General features: G+C 37.1%; 1 protein-coding gene across 1 annotated transcript; it reads right to left on the bottom strand.

Moving 5' to 3' along the window:
- Positions 1-1,014: 1,014 nt before the first annotated feature.
- Positions 1,015-12,510, bottom strand: LOC110804443 (auxin-binding protein ABP19a-like). The gene is made up of 3 exons (XM_022010037.1): positions 12,330-12,510; positions 11,793-12,045; positions 1,015-1,213 (listed from the first exon to the last, which is right to left on the bottom strand). Exons 1-3 carry the CDS (start codon positions 12,508-12,510, stop codon positions 1,015-1,017), a joined length of 633 nt encoding a protein of 210 aa, XP_021865729.1.
- Between the last annotated feature and the right edge of the window lie 7,957 nt (positions 12,511-20,467).

The raw sequence follows: 20,467 nt of genomic DNA, 5'->3' as shown, positions 1-20,467 counted from the left end.
TTTATAGGTGCAGCGTGTTATTCCCGTTACAGATTTGTTTCCCAGAAAATGAGTGCTTAATATTTGCAGAAAACTGTATAAAGGACAAAAATGAGTGCTCAATATTTGCAGAATACTGTCTATCTTCAAAGGAAAAAATTCAAGTTCTCTTAAGTCTTGATTTTGTCATCTAGATATCATATTTGTAGGCATGGAAAAAGGGTTAATATGCCACATCGCGTGCATATTATCTCGCACGCATCGCGTGCATATAAGACTAGTAATTATATATCTGAAGATTGGAGGTGAGTCTGTGGATAAACTCACCCTAATATATCTATATACACACTCTCTGATTTGTGACAGGGGTCGGGACCCCTTCGGCCCCAATGTAACATCGTCCCTGCTTTTAGCCGAACTCAATTCACCTTAAAAACAAATGTCTATAGCAAAATTTGAACACATGACTTCTTATTAATGATATGAAAGAATGGTCATCTTAAGCTACATTTATGTTAATTAATTATATCAATTTGACCTTTAATATAATGCGAAAGCTATAAGAACAAAGATTAAAACGACTCTAGACACGTACGGGTAAAATGTATAATCAAGCACCAATCAATAAAATTAAATTTGTTATCATATTAATATCAAGCCATAAGATGATATATAGCTACCTCCGTTTCATAACGATGGTATATTACTTTTTGTTTTCTTTCACGAGATTACGAGAGGATTGTTATTGATAGAGTATAACATATCGTGGGCTTTAACCCTTCGGCTTAAGCTTATCGGTTATCATATATATTTATTAATGTCAAACCAGAAGATGATTATACTAACTCCGTTTCATAGCGATGGCATATTAAAAGAAAAAAAATCAATGTACATATACAATAATCACTCATGTGTAGTGCGTTCATGTAAACTAATATACAAATATTTTATATTAGGATTACATTTTACATTTACATAAACACATATAGATTTACGTAAGTATATAATTGGATCATTTTGTTATCGGAGTATTAATTAATTTGTGCCGCCAAACACGGTCTTCAACTTCTTCACCTGCGTTGCATCCAACAAAGTTATCTGCTGAATTACATCAGTAGGAAGGTCATTTGCAGCTAGAGCAAAGGTTGTGGTTTGAAAACCGGGGCTCGCGCTGTTCAAGCTAACAAATGCAGTAGCAGGAGAATTACCAGTATTAACTTGGAAGTGAAGTAATTGATAGGTTATGATACATATGACATTACATAGATCATGCGGAAACAACCATTAACCCAGGACAACATATTATTTACACATAATCATATAGCATAATTTAGATGCATACTCTTTGTTGCGTGCCCTCCCTAGCTGCGCCCGAACCGAACAAGAACAAGTCTTTAGGACTCCAAGTGTCGTCCCTCCGTAGATAGTCCACAGCACGTCCGGATCCGCCTTAAGATTGACCAACTAGAATCGCCCTTAAGGTACTAGAAAATTTCGGCACTTTATGAGCAAGATGTGTGTTTTAATTTTCTCTCAAAAAACTCACTTTTGAATACTTTGAAACTTGTTATAAATTGTGAGCCCTAGCCTCATATTTATAGGGGTATGGAAAGGGAATCGAAATCCTATTCAGATACAAATTAATTAAACCTAGAATCCTACAAGAACTCTAATTTAATTAATTTATCAAATAGAATTAGGAATTTAATCATTAACCGAACTCTGCATGTTTTAGGAAACGTGCACGAACACAAACACTTGCACACACACGCACGGCAGCCACGATGGGCCCCCATGCGTGCGCGCGAGCAGCAGCCCACGCAGCGCCCGCGCGCGCTGCGCGCTGCGCGTGCTGTGCGCGCTGTGCGCGCTGCGCAGCCTGCTGGGCCTGGCGTGGCTGTTTGTGCGGCGCGCTTGGCTTGCTGGGCGATGCCCTGGCTTCGTGTTGGGCCTCGTCCGGCAGGCCTCGTCCGATGCTTATTCGTACGATGCGCTTCCGATTAAATTTTCCGATTCCGGAATTCATTTCCGATACGAACAATATTTAATATTTCCGATTCCGGAATTAATTTCCGTTTCAAACAAATATTTAATATTTCCGTTTCCGGAATTATTTTCCGATTCCGGTAATATTTCCGATTCTGACAATATTTCCGTTTCCGGCAATATTTCCGATTCTGGCAATATTTCCATTTCCGATAATATTTTCCGATACGTACCATGTTTCCGTTTCCGGCAACATCTACGACTTGGATAATATTTATATTTCCGATACGATCCATATTTCCGTTTCCGGCAATATCATCGTTTCCGGAGTATTCATTTCTTGCCTGTGACGATCTTAGCTCCCATTGAAACCAAGATCCGTCGGTTCCGAATATTCATAGATGGAGTATTTAATGCCATTAAATACTTGATCCGTTTACGTACTATTTGTGTGACCCTACGGGTTCAGTCAAGAGTAAGCTGTGGATTAATATCATTAATTCCACTTGAACTGAAGCGGCCTCTAGCTAGGCATTCAGCTCACTTGATCTCACTGAATTATTAACTTGTTAATTAATACTGAACCGCATTTATTAGACTTAACATAGAATGCATACTTGGACCAAGGGCATTATTTCCTTCAGTCTCCCACTTGTCCTTAGGGACAAGTGTGCATTTCCTAATTCCTTTGTCGCTCGATGCTTGCTCTTGAACATAAGGTAAGAGTTGTCATCCTTATTATGTCCAGAGGTGTTCCTCGGTTTCAGAGTTCAACTGATCAAATAAACAGATAATCATAGCCTATGATTCATCCGAGCACGGCCATGCATTTCACAGTTTCTAGCTCTCCGAGTGGCCTTGTACAACTTTTAAGCATCTCATCCCGATTTATGGGAGGACAATCCCAATCTTGCGATCTTGAGATTAGACTTCGTTTGATAGGTGATTACCTGAGCGTTGCCTTTATAGCCTCCTTTTACGGTGCGACGGTTGGTCAACGTCAAAGCAACCAGTTCTCAAACAAGTAATCTCAAATCACTCAGGTATTGAGGATTTAGTGTCTAATAATTTAATGAAATTTACTTATGACAGACTTTCATCTCTTACAGTAAAGTTTCATAGGTCTTGTTTGATACTAGTCTTCCCAAAGTAAGTATCTATGCAAATGATTATGACATTGCCATGTCCACATAGTTCAAGAAACAGAACTACTAGTCATCTTGCATTCTAATCGTCTAACGTTTTCTATGCGTCCAATTTTATAGAAAACTCCGATTAGGGACCATTTTCAACCTTTGACATTCAAGTTCACTTGATAGACATTTCTTAGTCACAGGACTGGTCCTGACAGTCTATCTTGAATATATCGTCAAATTGAAGGGACTCATCATTTAATAAACCACAAATTAAATGGAAAAATGAATTCATTTCATTTATTGTGAATGATTAACCAATAATGTTTTACAAAGATTTAAACTCTAAAACTTTAAAACATTAAACAGAGACATCAAAGCCATTCTCCAATATGCTTGATTCCCATAGCTGCAGTGTGCGAGTTGTGCTTCGCCTGCGGCAGAGATTTAGTTAATGGATCTGATATGTTGTCATCAGTTCCAATTTTGCTTATCTCGACTTCTTTTCTTTCAACGAACTCTCGTAGAAGGTGAAATCTACGAAGTACATGCTTGACTCTCTGGTGGCGTCTAGGCTCTTTTGCCTGTGCAATAGCTCCGTTATTATCACAATACAGGGCTATTGGTCCTTTAATGGAGGGGACTACACCAAGTTCTCCTATGAACTTCCTTAGCCATATAGCTTCTTTTGCTGCTTCATGTGCAGCAATGTACTCCGCTTCAGTTGTAGAATCCGCAATGGTGCTTTGCTTAGCACTTTTCCAGCTTACTGCTCCTCCGTTGAGGCAGAAGACAAACCCAGACTGTGATCTAAAATCATCTTTGTCGGTTTGGAAACTTGCGTCCGTATAGCCTTTAACAATTAATTCATCATCTCCACCATAGACCAGGAAGTCATCTTTGTGCCTTTTCAGGTACTTCAGAATATTCTTGGCAGCAGTCCAATGCGCCTCTCCTGGGTCTGACTGGTATCTGCTCGTAGCACTGAGTGCGTACGCAACATCCGGGCGTGTACATATCATAGCATACATTATTGAACCAATCAATGATGCATATGGAATCCCATTCATTCGTCTACGCTCATCAAGTGTTTTTGGGCACTGAGTCTTGCTTAGAGTCATTCCATGAGACATGGGTAGGTAGCCTCGCTTGGAGTCCGCCATCTTGAACCTATCAAGCACCTTATTGATATAAGTGCTTTGACTAAGGCCAATCATCTTTTTAGATCTATCTCTGTAAATCTTGATGCCCAATATGTACTGTGCTTCTCCTAGATCCTTCATCGAAAAACATTTCCCAAGCCAAATCTTGACAGAGTTCAACATAGGAATGTCATTTCCGATAAGCAATATGTCGTCGACATATAATACTAGGAAAGCAATTTTGCTCCCACTGACCTTCTTGTATACACAAGATTCGTCTGCGTTCTTGATGAAACCAAAGTCACTGACTGCTTCATCAAAACGTATATTTCAGCTCCTGGATGCCTGCTTCAATCCGTAGATTGATTTCTTTAGCTTGCATACCTTCTTAGCATTCTTTGGATCCTCAAAACCTTCAGGCTGTGTCATAAACACAGTTTCTGTTAAAACGCCGTTTAAGAAAGCAGTTTTGACATCCATCTGCCATATTTCGTAATCGTAATATGCAGCGATTGCTAACATTATTCGAATAGACTTTAGCATTGCAACTGGTGAAAAGGTTTCATCGTAATCCACACCGTGGACTTGCCTGTAACCTTTTGCAACCAATCTAGCTTTGAAAACTTCAAGTTTCCCATCCTTGTCCTTTTTCAGTTTGAAAACCCATTTGCTTCCAATGGCTTGGTAGCCATCTGGCAAATCGACCAAATCCCACACTTGGTTTTCAGACATGGAGTCTAATTCAGATTGCATGGCTTCTTGCCATTGCTTGGAGCTAGGGCTCGTCATAGCTTGTTTGTAAGTCGCAGGTTCATCACTTTCAAGTAATAGAACGTCATAGCTCTCGTTCGTCAAAATACCTAAGTATCTTTCCGGTTGAGATCTATATCTTTGCGATCTACGCGGGGTAACATTTCTAGATTGACCATGATTCTCACCAGATTCTTCTAAAGATCTCTGAGTTTCATCCTGAATGTCATCTTGAGCATTCTCTAGAGTTTGTTGTTCGACTCGAATTTCTTCGAGGTCTACTTTTCTCCCACTTGTCATTTTGGAAATGTGATCCTTCTCCAAAAAGACACCATCTCGAGCAACAAACACTTTGTTCTCAGATGTATTGTAGAAGTAATACCCCTTTGTTTCCTTTGGATGGCCCACAAGGATACATTTGTCAGATTTTGGATGAAGTTTGTCTGAAATTAATCGTTTGACGTATACTTCACATCCCCAAATCTTAAGAAAAGACACATTTGGAGGCTTTCCAAACCATAATTCGTATGGAGTCTTTTCGACAGCTTTAGACGGAGCTCTATTTATAGTGAGTGCAGCTGTATTTAGTGCATGTCCCCAAAATTCTAATGGAAGTTCGGCCTGACCCATCATTGACCTGACCATGTCTAGCAAGGTTCTGTTCCTCCGTTCTGACACACCGTTCCATTGTGGTGTTCCAGGAGGAGTCAATTCTCATAGAATTCCACATTCTTTCAGATGGTCATCAAATTCATAGCTCAGATATTCACCGCCTCTATCAGACCGCAGTGCCTTAATCTTCTTGCCTAATTGATTCTCTACTTCACTCTGAAATTCCTTGAATTTGTCAAAGGATTCAGACTTATGCTTCATTAGGTAGACATAACCATACCTACTGAAGTCATCAGTGAAAGTGATAAAGTAGCTGAAACCACCTCTAGCATTTGTACTCATTGGTCCACATACATCTGTATGGATTAAACCCAATAGTTCATTTGCTCTTTCTCCTACTTTAGAGAAAGGTTGCTTTGTCATTTTGCCAAGTAAACATGATTCGCATTTACCATAATCCTCTAAGTCAAATGGTTCTAGAATTCCTTCCCTTTGAAGTCTTTCTAAGCGTTTCAAGTTTATATGGCCTAATCGACAATGCCACAGATAGGTGAGATCTGAATCATCCTTTTTGGCCTTTTTGGTATTTATGTTATATACTTGTTTGTCGTGATCTAATAAATAAAGTCCATTGACTAATCTAGCAGATCCATAAAACATCTCTTTAAAATAAAACGAACAACTATTGTCTTTTATTAAAAAGGAAAATCCCTTAGCATCTAAGCAAGAAACTGAAATGATGTTTTTAGTAAGACTTGGAACATGGAAACATTCTTCCAGTTCCAAAACTAGCCCGGAGGGCAACGACAAATAGTAAGTTCCTACGGCTAATGCAGCAATCCGTGCTCCATTTCCCACTCGTAGGTCGACTTCACCTTTGCTTAACTTTCTACTTCTTCTTAGTCCCTGTGGATTGGAACATAAGTGTGAGCCACAACCTGTATCTAATACCCAAGAAGTTGAATTAGCAAGTATACAGTCTATAACGAAAATACCTGAAGATGGAACGACTGTTCCGTTCTTCTGATCTTCCTTTAGCTTTGGACATTCTCTTTTGTAATGGCCTATTCCATCACAATAAAGACAGCTTGATGTGGACTTGTCCTGCTTTGATTTAGCATTGCCCTTGGACTTTCCACCTTTCTTGAATGGTCTCTTTCTAGCCTTGAGTAAATCTTTGGCTTCACAGTCCAGTACTATTTCAGCCTTTCTGACAAGGTGAATAAATTCTGCAACTGTTTCTTCTCTTGGTTTACTTAGGTATAGTTGCTTGAAGCGACCAAACCCACTGTGTAGTGAATTGAGCAAGACAGAGACTGCCATCCTTTCGCTTATTGGTGTTCCTAGTAGACTTAGGCGATCAAAATATGAACACATAAGATCCACATGGAACCTCAGTGGGACGCCTACCCTCTGTTTAGTGCGAAGGAGCTGAACATGTGTTTCTTGGACCTCCATCCTATAACACCTGTTGGGAGAACTAACCTTTAGACCAGACATTGATTCAATCAACTCATGGACGTTCAGGTCCCTGTCCTCCGTACTTCCACGACAGATATCCCTCAGATTCTTGATGAGCGTAAAAGGTTCATAGGCTACAAACCTTTTAGCCCAATCATCAGGGATATTGTTCAGCATGAGACTCATAACCTTTTTGAGATCCGCATCCCAGGCGTAAAATCTCTCAGGGGTCATGTCTCTGGCATAGTAGCTTGGCATGGGATGTGACAGTACATACTCAAGTCCATTGAGTTTGACTATTTCAACTAGCTTAGCTTCCCATTCAAGAAAATTTGTCAGGTTCAGCTTGACCATAAGCTCAGAACCCATGATGATGTTTTGATTGTTGTTTGCCATATTAAAAACTACAATTGAAAAGAATAAACAAATAAATAACCATTCACAGTTTCTCTTAATAAACTTAAATTCTAGCATACATGCATAATTCAATGTTTATTAAGCATTTTATTCAAATTATGTGTTCCGGCAGGTGTGAATAAAATGATTCCAAGATCCTAAAATCATTGAAGAACTAAGCACAGTTTGTCGACTTAATCCTAGAACATCTTAGGTAAGCAAAAGCCTTTTGCTAATAGTCTAGAAACTATTCTTGGTTGATAGGTACGTCTAAGAACTTATTAGGTAAACCTATCGAATTTGCCACGACATAAAAGGACTCCTTACTTATATCGTTGAGTTTCACCAAAACTAACATGTACTCACAATTATTTGTGTACCTTACCCCTTTAGGACCAATAAGTAACACCTCGCTGAGCGAAAACTATTACTAGATTGATGTAAAGGATATCCAAGCAAGTGTATATTTTGGCATGGCACCTTTTAACTCAATTTTTTAAGTTTGGAACTTAAGGCTCTTACTATGTTGGTTAGATTTTAAGTGAACTAAAATCCTTAATCATGCAACATAATCAAGCTTTTGATCTCATGCATTTTAAGACATATTTAAAACAATAAATAACTTAAAGCATGCATAAGATAAATGTGATCTAGTATGGCCCGACTTCATCTTGAAGCTTTGACTTCAAAGTCCGTCTTGAAAATCTCCGTGGGAGGCACCATTTTCTTCAAATAGGATAAGCTATAACTAATTACAACTATTTGATGGTTCGCAGACCATATTTGAATTGAAAAACAACTTTGGTACTTTAGACCAATTACATTCAAATTAATGGTACGCAGACCATATTTTCTATCCTATTTGGGCCATACTAGTCACTTCATAACCTGCAAAACAGTACATATACAATATATACCATTCACCCATTCATTATCATGAATGGCCCACATAGCTGGTTAGTAAAACACATTATGCATCACGTAAACATTTGCAGCAATTAATCAAGGGCACCAATAATCTACCAATTATTCAGTCCTTATTAATTCTAATCAAGTTGTTTTAACCTTAAGGATTTGTAGACCTAATCAAGAGTTTATGACTAAAATACGCTCCCACTTAAACCAATAAATTCATATGCTTTACTAATTTTAAACATAAAAATGTATTTCTAGTCTAACCGGAAACATACAAATTTAATTAAAATTTAAAGCTCATATAAATTTATAATTGAATCCAAAAGTTTAATTTAATTTCAGTCGTATTTAAATTAATTCATGATTTTAATTTTAGTAAAATAATTAGAATAAATAAAATTTATTATAATTACAATATTCAAAATTAAAATCCAAGAAAATAATTTAAATTATTAATTTTAAAATTAATTAAAATTACGTGAACTGGAATTTTCAAATTAAACATTCAAAACGATCTTTAATCGTAACGCAAACACCCTACGCGTTGCACGCCCATGGGCCGCACGCACACAGCCATTGCTGGCCATGTGCGCGCAGCCCCATGCGCTCGTCGCATAGCTGCTGCATCCCCATCGCAAGCCTCCGCACGCATTGGTGCTTGCTGCGCGCGCCAGCGCTCATCGCACGCGAGCTATCGCTCGCAGTGCGCGCGCGACATCGCTCGCTGGGCGCGCGACATCGCTCGCTGGGCGCGCGAGCCATCGCTCGCTGGGCACGCGACATCGCTCGCTGGGCGGGCGACATCGCTCGCTGTGCGCGCGAGCCATCGCTCGCTGGGCGCGCGACATCGCTCGCTGGGCGGGCGACATCGCTCGCTGTGCGCGCGAGCAATGCTGGCTGTGCGCGCGAGTCCTCGCTCGTTGTGCGCGCGAGCAATGCTGGGCGCAGCGCTCGTGGCACGCGAGCTTGCGCTCGCTGCGCGCGAGGCTGCGCGCTCTTGTGCGAGGCAGCGCGCGTTGTGGCGCAGCTCGCTTGCTGCCCACACGCGACTGCCTTGGCTCGCCCTTCGCCCATGCCCATTCGTCCATTGCTCGTGGCACACGACACAAGGCAGGGCTGCTGCCTTGTGCTCGTGCACTACGCCCTTGCTCATTGCATTCGTGCCGCACGGGCGACGAGCTCCCTTGCTCGTCGTCGCATGCCCGCATTATACAACACCCCTTAAGGGTAACACGAAGCGTCCATTGCTTCGTGTGTGCAAGTTTTATGAACGAATCGCATAAAAATTTAAAATTTATATTTAAAATTAATGACAAATTAATAAATAATATTAATTTCATAATTTTAGGGCGAAAAAATCGAAAATTTATTATCCAATTGATTTCCGATTGTTATGGATTCAAGTCTAGGTCATAAAAATTTAAAATTTATCATAAATTTACAATTTTTATGGTGGTTTTTAATCATAGGTTTCTAATTAAATTACAATTAATTATGAAAATCAAATTAATTCTAAATTATTCTAATTTTCAACAAATTAATCATAATTACAAATTAGATTGCATAATTAACAAGACTAGGCATTCAAACTTGTTAAACATATGCAGTAGGTCAATCAAAAATTCAAGATTTATCAACAAGAATCGCAAATATTTAATTTAACATCTTAAATTTACGAAATTTTGCATTCGAAAAACTAAAACCTTCGAAAAGTCATAGTTAGGCTTCGAATGTGAGAATTCTGGGTTCGGCAGAAAAAGACTATTTTTGTCAAAATTTTAGAATGCCTTTTACATGCGGAATTGACACAAAAATCACTCAATTCGGATGAGTAACGAAGAAACTGCCGAAAAACTGCGTACGTATAATTAAATAAACGCAATTTGCAATTAATTAACAATTACGAAAATTAATCACCCCTTTTAATTCTTGCAAATTTGTAATATTTAACCATGTTCATGCAATTTAGATTATGAAAATAATAAGCGGCTCGTGATACCACTGTTATGTTATGATACATATGACATTACATAGATCATGCGGAAACAACCATTAACCCAGGACAACATATTATTTACACATAATCATATAGCATAATTTAGATGCATACTCTTTGTTGCGTGCCCTCCCTAGCTGCGCCCGAACCGAACAAGAACAAGTCTTTAGGACTCCAAGTGTCGTCCCTCCGTAGATAGTCCACAGCACGTCCGGATCCGCCTTAAGATTGACCAACTAGAATCGCCCTTAAGGTACTAGAAAATTTTGGCACTTTATGAGCAAGATGTGTGTTTTAATTTTCTCTCAAAAAACTCACTTTTGAATACTTTAAACTTGTTATAAATTGTGAGCCCTAGCCTCATATTTATAGGGGTATGGAAAGGGAATCGAAATCCTATTCAGATACAAATTAATTAAACCTAGAATCCTACCAGAACTCTAATTTAATTAATTTATCAAATAGAATTAGGAATTTAATCATTAACCGAACTCTGCATGTTTTAGGAAACGTGCACGAACACAAACACTTGCACACACACGCACGGCAGCCACGATGGGCCCCCATGCGTGCGCGCGAGCAGCAGCCCATGCAGCGCCCGCGCGCGCTGCGCGCTGCGCGTGCTGTGCGCGCTGTGCGCGCTGCGCAGCCTGCTGGGCCTGGCCTTGCGCTGGGCCTGGCGTGGCTGTTTGTGCGGCGCGCTTGGCTTGCTGGGCGATGCCCTGGCTTCGTGCTGGGCCTCGTCCGGCAGGCCTCGTCCGATGCTTATTCGTACGATGCGCTTCCGATTAAATTTTCCGATTCCGGAATTCATTTCCGATACGAACAATATTTAATATTTCCGATTCCGGAATTAATTTCCGTTTCGAACAAATATTTAATATTTCCGTTTCCGGAATTATTTTCCGATACCGGTAATATTTCCGATTCTGACAATATTTCCGTTTCCGGCAATATTTCCGATTCTGGCAATATTTCCATTTCCGATAATATTTTCCGATACATACCATGTTTCCGTTTCCGGCAACATCTACGACTTGGATAATATTTATATTTCCGATACGATCCATATTTCCGTTTCCGGCAATATCATCGTTTCCGGAGTATTCATTTCTTGCCTGTGACGATCTTAGCTCCCATTGAAACCAAGATCCGTCGGTTCCGAATATTCATAGATGGAGTATTTAATGCCATTAAATACTTGATCCGTTTACGTACTATTTGTGTGACCCTACGGGTTCAGTCAAGAGTAAGCTGTGGATTAATATCATTAATTCCACTTGAACTGAAGCGGCCTCTAGCTAGGCATTCAGCTCACTTGATCTCACTGAATTATTAACTTGTTAATTAATACTGAACCGCATTTATTAGACTTAACATAGAATGCATACTTGGACCAAGGGAATTATTTCCTTCAGTAATGAGGCGGGAAAGATCATAATATCCCCCTTATTCAATGTTTTGTAATAAGGGGTGTTGTCGGATCCAATAAATCCAGCAATTATCGTCCCCTCGATTACAAGGATAAGTTCAGACGCCCTGTGTGAGTGGATTGGAACAACTCCACCCACACCAAGGTCTAATCGTACCATGGAAAGGCCTAGACCATTCAAGGCAGGGAATGTCACGTCGAAAGCTGGGACCACACCGAGATTGAAGATATTTGACGTGTTACCTGGAACATCCAAAGAAGAGAAATTAAACAATGTCGCCAAATCTTTAAAAGTAAAATTAAATAAGTTTTCAGCTTTGCGACAACAACTTAATCGCAAAAACCACATGGCCGTTGCAAAATTGCGACTATATACTAGCGACTATTGCAAAGTAGTCGCAAGTTTTGCGATTACGTTCGTACTAGTCTCCTTCAGTTGCAAAAAACTGCGACTGGAATTTTTGGTTGCCGTAAAAATAGCTAAACTAAACACGTTTTTCTTGTAGTGAAGATATTTGACGTGTTACCTGGAACACCCAAAGATGAGAAAACAAAGTCGTTCACTGTAAGGTTAGCCGTATTTTTGCAAGGGTATCCCGCTGGAGTAACCGGGAATCTGAAATCCGCCACACAAAAGTCAACTACACTCGTCGCTGATGAGAGAGATACAAGGAGAGTAAAAGATAAGATAATTTTAAGAGAATCCATGTTCGTCGATAAAATTTCGAAATGTATGTGGGATAAACAGATAGGGATAAAGTTAAGCAGTGTGGTTGTGTTTGTTTCTCTTACTTTGTTTTGTGTTACTTCTGGCTATGAAATTAAGTTCCTATATATAGCATTTGATGGTATATATTCATGTCATGCATGTAACTTTTGTTGAATATTTCGTGTTGCTTTGTTCTAGGGTTTGAAATCGTACAAGTTTGCAAGAATATGGGATTCATGTCATTTGGCTTCAATTCCCATAAATTCATTGCTTATGTGGATGCCGGAATGTCAAATTTCAGTGTATAAGATATAAAGTAATGGCACATTTGCTATCTAATATCAATGAATTAGAGTTGGTCTATGATTATGACGGAATGCACGGGTATGATAGGTTACAAGTTCAATTATTTTTCTCTAATTTGTAATTTGTACGGGTCTATCGTGTGATTGACTCATTCGAATAAAAAGAATATTTTTTCTTTTTGGTGCAAATGAGCCCTAAGGGCAATACAAATGACAAATATGAGTGAAATTCGAATATGAGACCTATCATATACAGACACTCAGTCTTAACCAATAAGCTGACCTGATGCACCAAATCAAACTTTGCACATTCTCCGGTCTTCACTACTCGGTATCAAATTTGATGAGTTTGCATATACTACGTATATCCCTAATAAGTGACATGAATGATTAATTAAAAGTAATTTTGTTTAATTATACATAACTAAGGTTTCAGCTACTTAGTTTGATGTACATGACACTATGACAGTTACATGCGATTCAAACTTTGAATCTTCTCGTATGTATTACTTTGAATGTCGACCTAAAACTGGTCTCAAATTACATTTAAATTAATCGTATAAATGTTATATACGGACCGGCCAATAATATTTCATTTTCAGAAGGTTAATAATTTTGAAAGAAAAACCAGTAATGGAGCAGCATATGCTTTGCCAAATAATTGTGAGAAAAATGTTCAATCAATGTAATTTGACTACCCTTTTGTCTGAAAGAATCAAAGAAGATATCTATGAGTTATTATTACTCATTATTCTTCTTTTGTGCAACCTGATATTCCCCTGTCTCTTTTTACTCTTTATGTTTGGTATCACACACGTGATAAACAAATAATTAACGGGAATAAAAATTTACTTTTTTTATTTGAATTAATAATGCAAATCATATTTATATATAATATTTTCACTTTTACCCTAATCTAAAATTGGAAAAATGAGAGACATTTAATGTATCAATGGGAAAGTATGAGAGACATTTAATGTATCAATTAGGTTAGGTCCCGTGCAACGCACGGATGAGACTAAATAATTGTTTTTCTCTATTTTGACTAATTTATTTAAAACAAAATCATATCAAATTTTATCATGGGTTGTTAGAAAATTAGAGAAAATTATTATTTATTCGAATTATAAAGTGATTAGTGCAATCTTAGGTGTTTAGGGTTTCGACAAAAATACTTAAGTTGGGAAAATAAAAACACTTATCATATGCATACCTTTATCAGGTAACCGTTTTCTTTTAAAATTGAATGATATCCATAACTGTAACCATACCCGTTTCCGCTACATAAAATGGAAGAAAATAATAATAATAAATATTTGTTTGGGTATGGACATATAATTACACATTATTTTTTAAAACTATTGCATGTAAGCTAAGAATATAATTTTTTTTTTTGAAAAAGGTTTATGATATCAAATTACTATCTTGCTATTACGGAGTAGCAACTTACTATGTATACTATAAATACAATAATATCATAAAAATTGTGATTTTCCTATTCCAGACATATATTTTTCAAATTAGTATTAATGTATTATGTTAAAAACTTGCCATAATCCCAAAATAAATAGTAATTTTGGCAAAAAAAATAATAAAAAAAATCAGAAAATTAGATATTTTAAAAGATGCTTTAATTAAAATTTTATTTTTTGAAAAAATGTAAGGACAAAATATTTAACAAAATATCTTCCAAACTACTGCGTAGTTATAACATTTTTAACATACTCGTTTAAATTTATTCATCTAATATGCATATTTAAAATGCAAATATGATAATTTGTCCAAAATATGGGGTGTTTATATTTTCCATTATTAATATAGAGATTTGACTAAAATATTACTCCCTACATTCCTAAATATTTTTCCCGTTTCTATTTCGGGCGTTTCTATATGTTCTTCCAGTTTCTATTTTTGGACATGACTTTTTACCATAAATTTCCCCACCATCCTTTATTTAATTCATTCACATTTTCCCATTCACCTACCCACCCCCACTTTTATGATTTTTTATTACTTTATTAAAAATATCTTCTCTCTCCTTCATTTATTTATTACTTTCCTTCACTACTTTATTACTTTCTCTTACACTCAATCATTACTCTTACACCCAATCATTACAAGATTTCATTTTCTTAATTTTCACCCCAAACCTCAAATGGGAAGAACAAATAGGAACAGAGGGAGTACCAATTTAGAATAATTATTATTCGTCGTATCTATTATTGACATAATTTACAAACTAAATTTTGTTTTCATACATAAATAGTTTATAAAAAAAGTATACAATAAAAACAAAAAAAAACATACACACTTTTTTGGGAAAGTGGTTTTTGGCTGGAAAAAAAATGAAGGAAAAAATGTCCTTGGTCCAAGTATACATTTAATGATAAGTCTAATAAATGCGGTTCAGTATGCAAGTTAATAATTCAGTGAGATCAAGTGAACTGTATGCCTAGCTAGAGGCCGCTTCAGTTCATGTGGATTAATGATATTAATCCACAGCTTACTCTTGACTGAACCCGTAGGGTCACACAAATAGTACGTAAACGGATCAAGTATTTAATGGCATTAAATACTCTATCTAATCAATATTCGGAATCGACGGATCTTGGTTTCAGTGGGAGCTGAGATCGTCAAAGGCAAGTAAATGAATACTCCGGAAACGATGATATTGCTGGAAACGGAAATATGGATCATATCGGAAATATAAATATTATCCAAGTCGTAGATGTTGCCGGAAACGGAAACATGGTACGTATCGGAAAATATTATCGGAAATGGAAATATTGCCGGAATCGGAAATATTGCCGGAAACGGAAATATTGTCCGAATCGGAAATATTATCGGAATCGGAAAATAATTCCGGAAATGGAAATATTAAATATTTGTTCAAGACGGAAATTAATTCCGGAATCGGAAATGTTAAATATTGTTCGTATCGGAAATGAATTCCGAAATCGGGAAATTAATCGGAAAGCGCGTCGTACGAATTAGCATCGGACGAGCTTGCTAGACGAAGGCCCAGCACGAAGCCAGGCCCACGTCCAGCAAGGGAAACGCGCGCCACAACACGCCAGCCCAAGGCTGCGCCAGGCCCACCGCAAGGCAAGCCCAGCACGCGCCCAAGGCTGCGGCAGCGTGTGGGCTTCGTGGCAGTGGGCTGCGATTGCTCGGGCTGCGCGCGTGCGCATGGCGCCCCTCGTGGGCTGCTGTGCTTGCGTGTGTGTTTGTGTTCACTTAAGAAACCTAAAGCGTATAGGATTCGTTTGTTGATTGAATTTCCTAATCCTAAAAGATAGATTAATTAATTTAGAGTTCAGCTAGGATTCTAATTTAATTAATTCGTATCCTAGTAGGATTCGATTACTTATTCCATGGCCTATAAATATGAGTTTAGGGCTCATAAATTATAACGAGTTTCAAGTATTCAAAGGTAAGAATTTGAGAAAAAATTCAGCCAAACACTTGCCCATATAGCCGAGTATTATTAGTACCTTAAGGGCGATTCTAGTTGGTCAATCTTAAGGCGGATCCGGACGTGCTGTGGACTTTCTACGGAGGGACGACACTTGGAGCCCTAAAGACTTGTTCTTGTTCGGTTCGGGCGCAGCAAGGGAGGGCACGCTACAAAGTGTATGCATCTAAATTATGCTAATTGTTATGTGGCAATTAATTTGGAATCCTGGCATTTATGGTTATTTCCGCATGATTTATATTCGTTTATATGTATCATAACCTAACAAAAAATCGCATCAGGAATTGATATGTGTCATCCCTGGTTTCTCTTTTAGTATATAGTAATTGATTGATGGGAAAGTATGAGATATTTAATGCCCCAATTAATTTTTTAAAATAATTATTTAGCACGGCTTTTGACAGATATAAGGGACATTTATGTTATAACTAGTTATTGCCACCCGAGCGATGCCCCGGTGATTGTACGTAATTTGAGAATTGATATTGATAAAATTTGAGTTAAAGGAAAATAATTACAATAGTTTGATATTTAAATACTTACATATAATATGAGTTAAGTATTTGTGCGCATAATTCATCTTTATACTTTATTTATGTAAGGGTGATTCAATATAGAATTTGTTTAAATATCTTAGTAAACTAAATTTAAATTAAACATAGAGTAATCTTTTTCTATGTGTAAATTGCAATTACTCTTTTTTATAGGTCTAAGTAAATGTAAATGAATTTGCATGCTAACAAAACGTAATTGTAAATGAACCTAAATGAAAATATAAATGAAAAAAATGTAAGTATAATTTAGTTTCATAAAAAAAATTAAAATGTATTAATTATGGTAGTAATTAAAATTTTAATACAAGTTATTAATAAACATAACTTATATGTTTTGAATTTCTTAAATATCATAAGTTGTGTAATGGGATTAGTGGTTAAAGTTCTAGCTCATGAACACGAGATCATGGGTTCAAGCATTGACATTTGCATTTCTTCATGTTTTTATAAGAAAATGCTATATGTCAATATGACTATGACTTGGTGCCATGTCACTTGCCATCTAATGATGGTGACATGTGGCGGAATGGCATGAAATGCCGTTGAGTTTTAATAATAGTATAGATATAAATAAAATATTCTAAACGTAAAGATTAAAAATAGACACCCCAAATAGAATACGTAAATAATTACTCCATCCGTTTCTTTTTGTTCTTTACGTTTTTCTTTTTGGGTGTCTCAAAATGTTCTTCACATTTTCTTTTATATTATCTCATAAATGATTTAATATTCTATCCAAATTTGTGTCAAATTATTATTTTAATCAATTACATTCAATGGGTCATTTAATATCTCACATTTTTCTATTGGGATATTAAATTTTTCCCATTTTCCCAATATCAGAATTTTGATAAGAGTGAAAACATTATAAATAAACGTAATTTTTCTTTGTTTAAATAAAAAAAATAGAGAATCTCAATGCCCATTAATTAGTCGTTAATAAACGTACAAAAGGTCAAACGTAAGGAACAAAAAGAAACGGATGGAGTAAAAGGGATAGAGGGAGTAAGATATAAAAACACTAATTATTGAAAAAATTTCATTCATTGAGGTTTTGATGTTCATTTCTATTTATATCTACACTATTATTAAATCTCTAAAGAAAAGCATGTCACGCCGCCATGTATCACGCGCCACATCAACAATGACTTCCTGGTTACGCCAATGAAAATTAAGGAAATGGCCGGGAAGTTACGGCAAAACTTGTTTAATTCTATCAAATTTTGTTAATATCATTGTACTCGTTTATCAAGGGAAATAGTTTTCCTTTGTTTGTATCCTTACAATAAAATTTATAAGGAAAAAAACAGAAAAAAGAAACATAAGAGATTAGAGAGAAAAATATGACTTTTTTCTTTTCAAAAGAAAAGTTGTTTTTCCCTATAAAAAGTTATTTTTCACCTTTGGAAAAATTATTTTCCGGCCATCATCGACAAAATAAACAAAGAAAAATTGAAAAATCATTTCCAAAAAGTGTTATCGTTGAAACAAACGAAACCTTAAAGTTAGAAAGAGTATCTACATCATTTTGCGAGTTAATTAGTGTTAACAGTCATTGTAAGTTTCTAATAAAGATCCTACGTACTACATGTACACCTAGTGTATAAGGTACCATGTTTTTCTATTGGTTGAAATGACATATTTATTGTTTTTCATTCTCATTTTTTAGTGGGTTTGATGATGTGTCAACAAATTAATGGTTTTGTACAAAAGAATCTTATACACTAGGTGTTCATGTAGACTTTTCCTTTTAATAAAAAAAGGTACGTAGTGTAGGAAAGAATACTGTAAAATCCGAAAATGTAAATGAAATGTGGGCCGAATATTTGATGTATATAAAGCTGTGACGTGTTATGCAAACACTGTCTTAGAAGCAAAATTCGCCCCGACTATGGTGCAATCGTAATAGGCGTTGCCCCCCCAAGATTTTACACAGCAATTCGTTTTAACGTGCACTCGAATAAAACGAACTAGGAACTCATAATATGCTCAGAAGAATAGGAGAAGAGAGTTGAAATTTTTCGGTATCAAAAACTGATTATAAAGCAAGCAAGGGTTTGTAACCGAAATTAGAATTAAATTGGGCAATTAAACACTTGTAACTGCCAATCAGAATTGATCATGCAATTAACTGCCAATTAAACTGAAAATCAGAATTGATGCGACCGTTACGGAATGGGCTACTTAACTGAACGGTCTCATAATATCTGGACCGTCAGTTACGACATGGCCCAAAAAGAGGCCCCACCACACCGCCACGTGCCACGTGCCACGTGCCACGAACCGGCCGGACGGACGGCGGCGGCGCGCGTGTGGGGATTCCCTTTCTAGCCCAAACCACTAGGGAAAGCACTTCAAAGTATAAACATTCATTCCCTATATTTAAACAAAAGGAAGAGTTCATTTTCTTCCCATGTGGGACAATCCCCTTTACTTTAAATACTTCCCTTGAAAACCATACATTTAATTTCTATCAATGTGGGACATTTTCACAAATGGTAAAATACTTTCTTTGCATTATTTCCAACAATCCCCCACAAATACAAAGACCCATTTTGTTTAAAAGAAAAGAAGAAAAAGAAATCTGAGCACTTTTTATGAAGGTTTGATACTTAAATGTTGGTGTCTTTCGATTGAACCAACACATAGTGAAGATTAGGCAATTTCTTTATTGAGAAAGTGAACAAATCTGGAACTATCCCAATCAAGAAATAAAACCCAATAACACATACCATACCTTAGATTATTATGAGTTCCGCGATAGCCAAGCAACAACGGCCATTATACTTGGGATTCTCATGAGTGCTCTAGAAAAACTTGCCCAAGTTTTCCATAGAAGGTGGTCAAACCTTCACACTCAAGTAGGTGATTTCATCAAGTCTATCACATAGACCACCCATATCCTGGGATATGAAACCATTAAGAGTTGTTCCTCAACCTCTCAATATACATGCGGTGAATTCATCAAGTCCTTCTCATTAGGACCACCCAGACCCTGGGATATGAACTTCATTAAAAGCTAAGAAGCTTAACCTCACATAAAATGTACAAGTCATAGAAATGGGAAGTGTACACAAATGAGTCTTTCCATGGCTTCGTTAGACCACAAGAAACCTTGTGTGAACAAGGTCGGGTGTCCACCATGAATTCCTCAACTAACAGGCTTAAGCCCCATTCCCCTCGACGTATCAAGGACTAATCTTCTATTTAGTCCCTTGGTTAAAGGATCTGCTATATTCCTCTCGGATCTCACAAATTCCATAATAATTACACCACTCTCTATTAGTGTTCTCACAGATTCATGCCTCACATGAATATGTCTCTTTTTGCCATTATAAGCGCTGTTTTTAGCAACACAAATAGCAGCTTGAGAATCACAATGTAGAGATACAGGTGGAGCAGGACGCTCCCACAATGGAATATCGGCCAATAAATTTCTCAACCACTCCGCCTCTTGCCCGGCCAAGTCCAATACAATAAATTCGGACTCCATAGTTGACCGGGCAATACAAGTCTGTTTAGAAGACTTCCAAGAGATAGCTGCTCCACATAAAGTAAAAACATATCCACTAGTGGAACTTACCTCATCATTATCAGATACCCAGTTTGCATCACAATAACC

This window comes from Spinacia oleracea, chromosome 2 (assembly GCF_020520425.1).
Source record: "Spinacia oleracea cultivar Varoflay chromosome 2, BTI_SOV_V1, whole genome shotgun sequence".
Taxonomy (NCBI): Eukaryota; Viridiplantae; Streptophyta; class Magnoliopsida; order Caryophyllales; family Amaranthaceae; genus Spinacia; species Spinacia oleracea.
This window is presented reverse-complemented; position numbering and strand designations above follow the sequence as displayed.

Bases quoted from the DNA above. Each gene is read 5' to 3' on its own strand.
- LOC110804443 (XM_022010037.1), bottom strand. From the start codon at position 12,510: ATGGATTCTCTTAAAATTATCTTATCTTTTACTCTCCTTGTATCTCTC. The intron at 12,046-12,329 runs GTAACACGTCAA...TGGATGTTCCAG, and splicing joins CTCATCTTTGGGTGTTCCAG to GTAACACGTCAAATATCTTC. The intron at 1,214-11,792 runs ATTACTGAAGGA...CATAACCTATCA, and splicing joins ATTATGATCTTTCCCGCCTC to ATTACTTCACTTCCAAGTTA.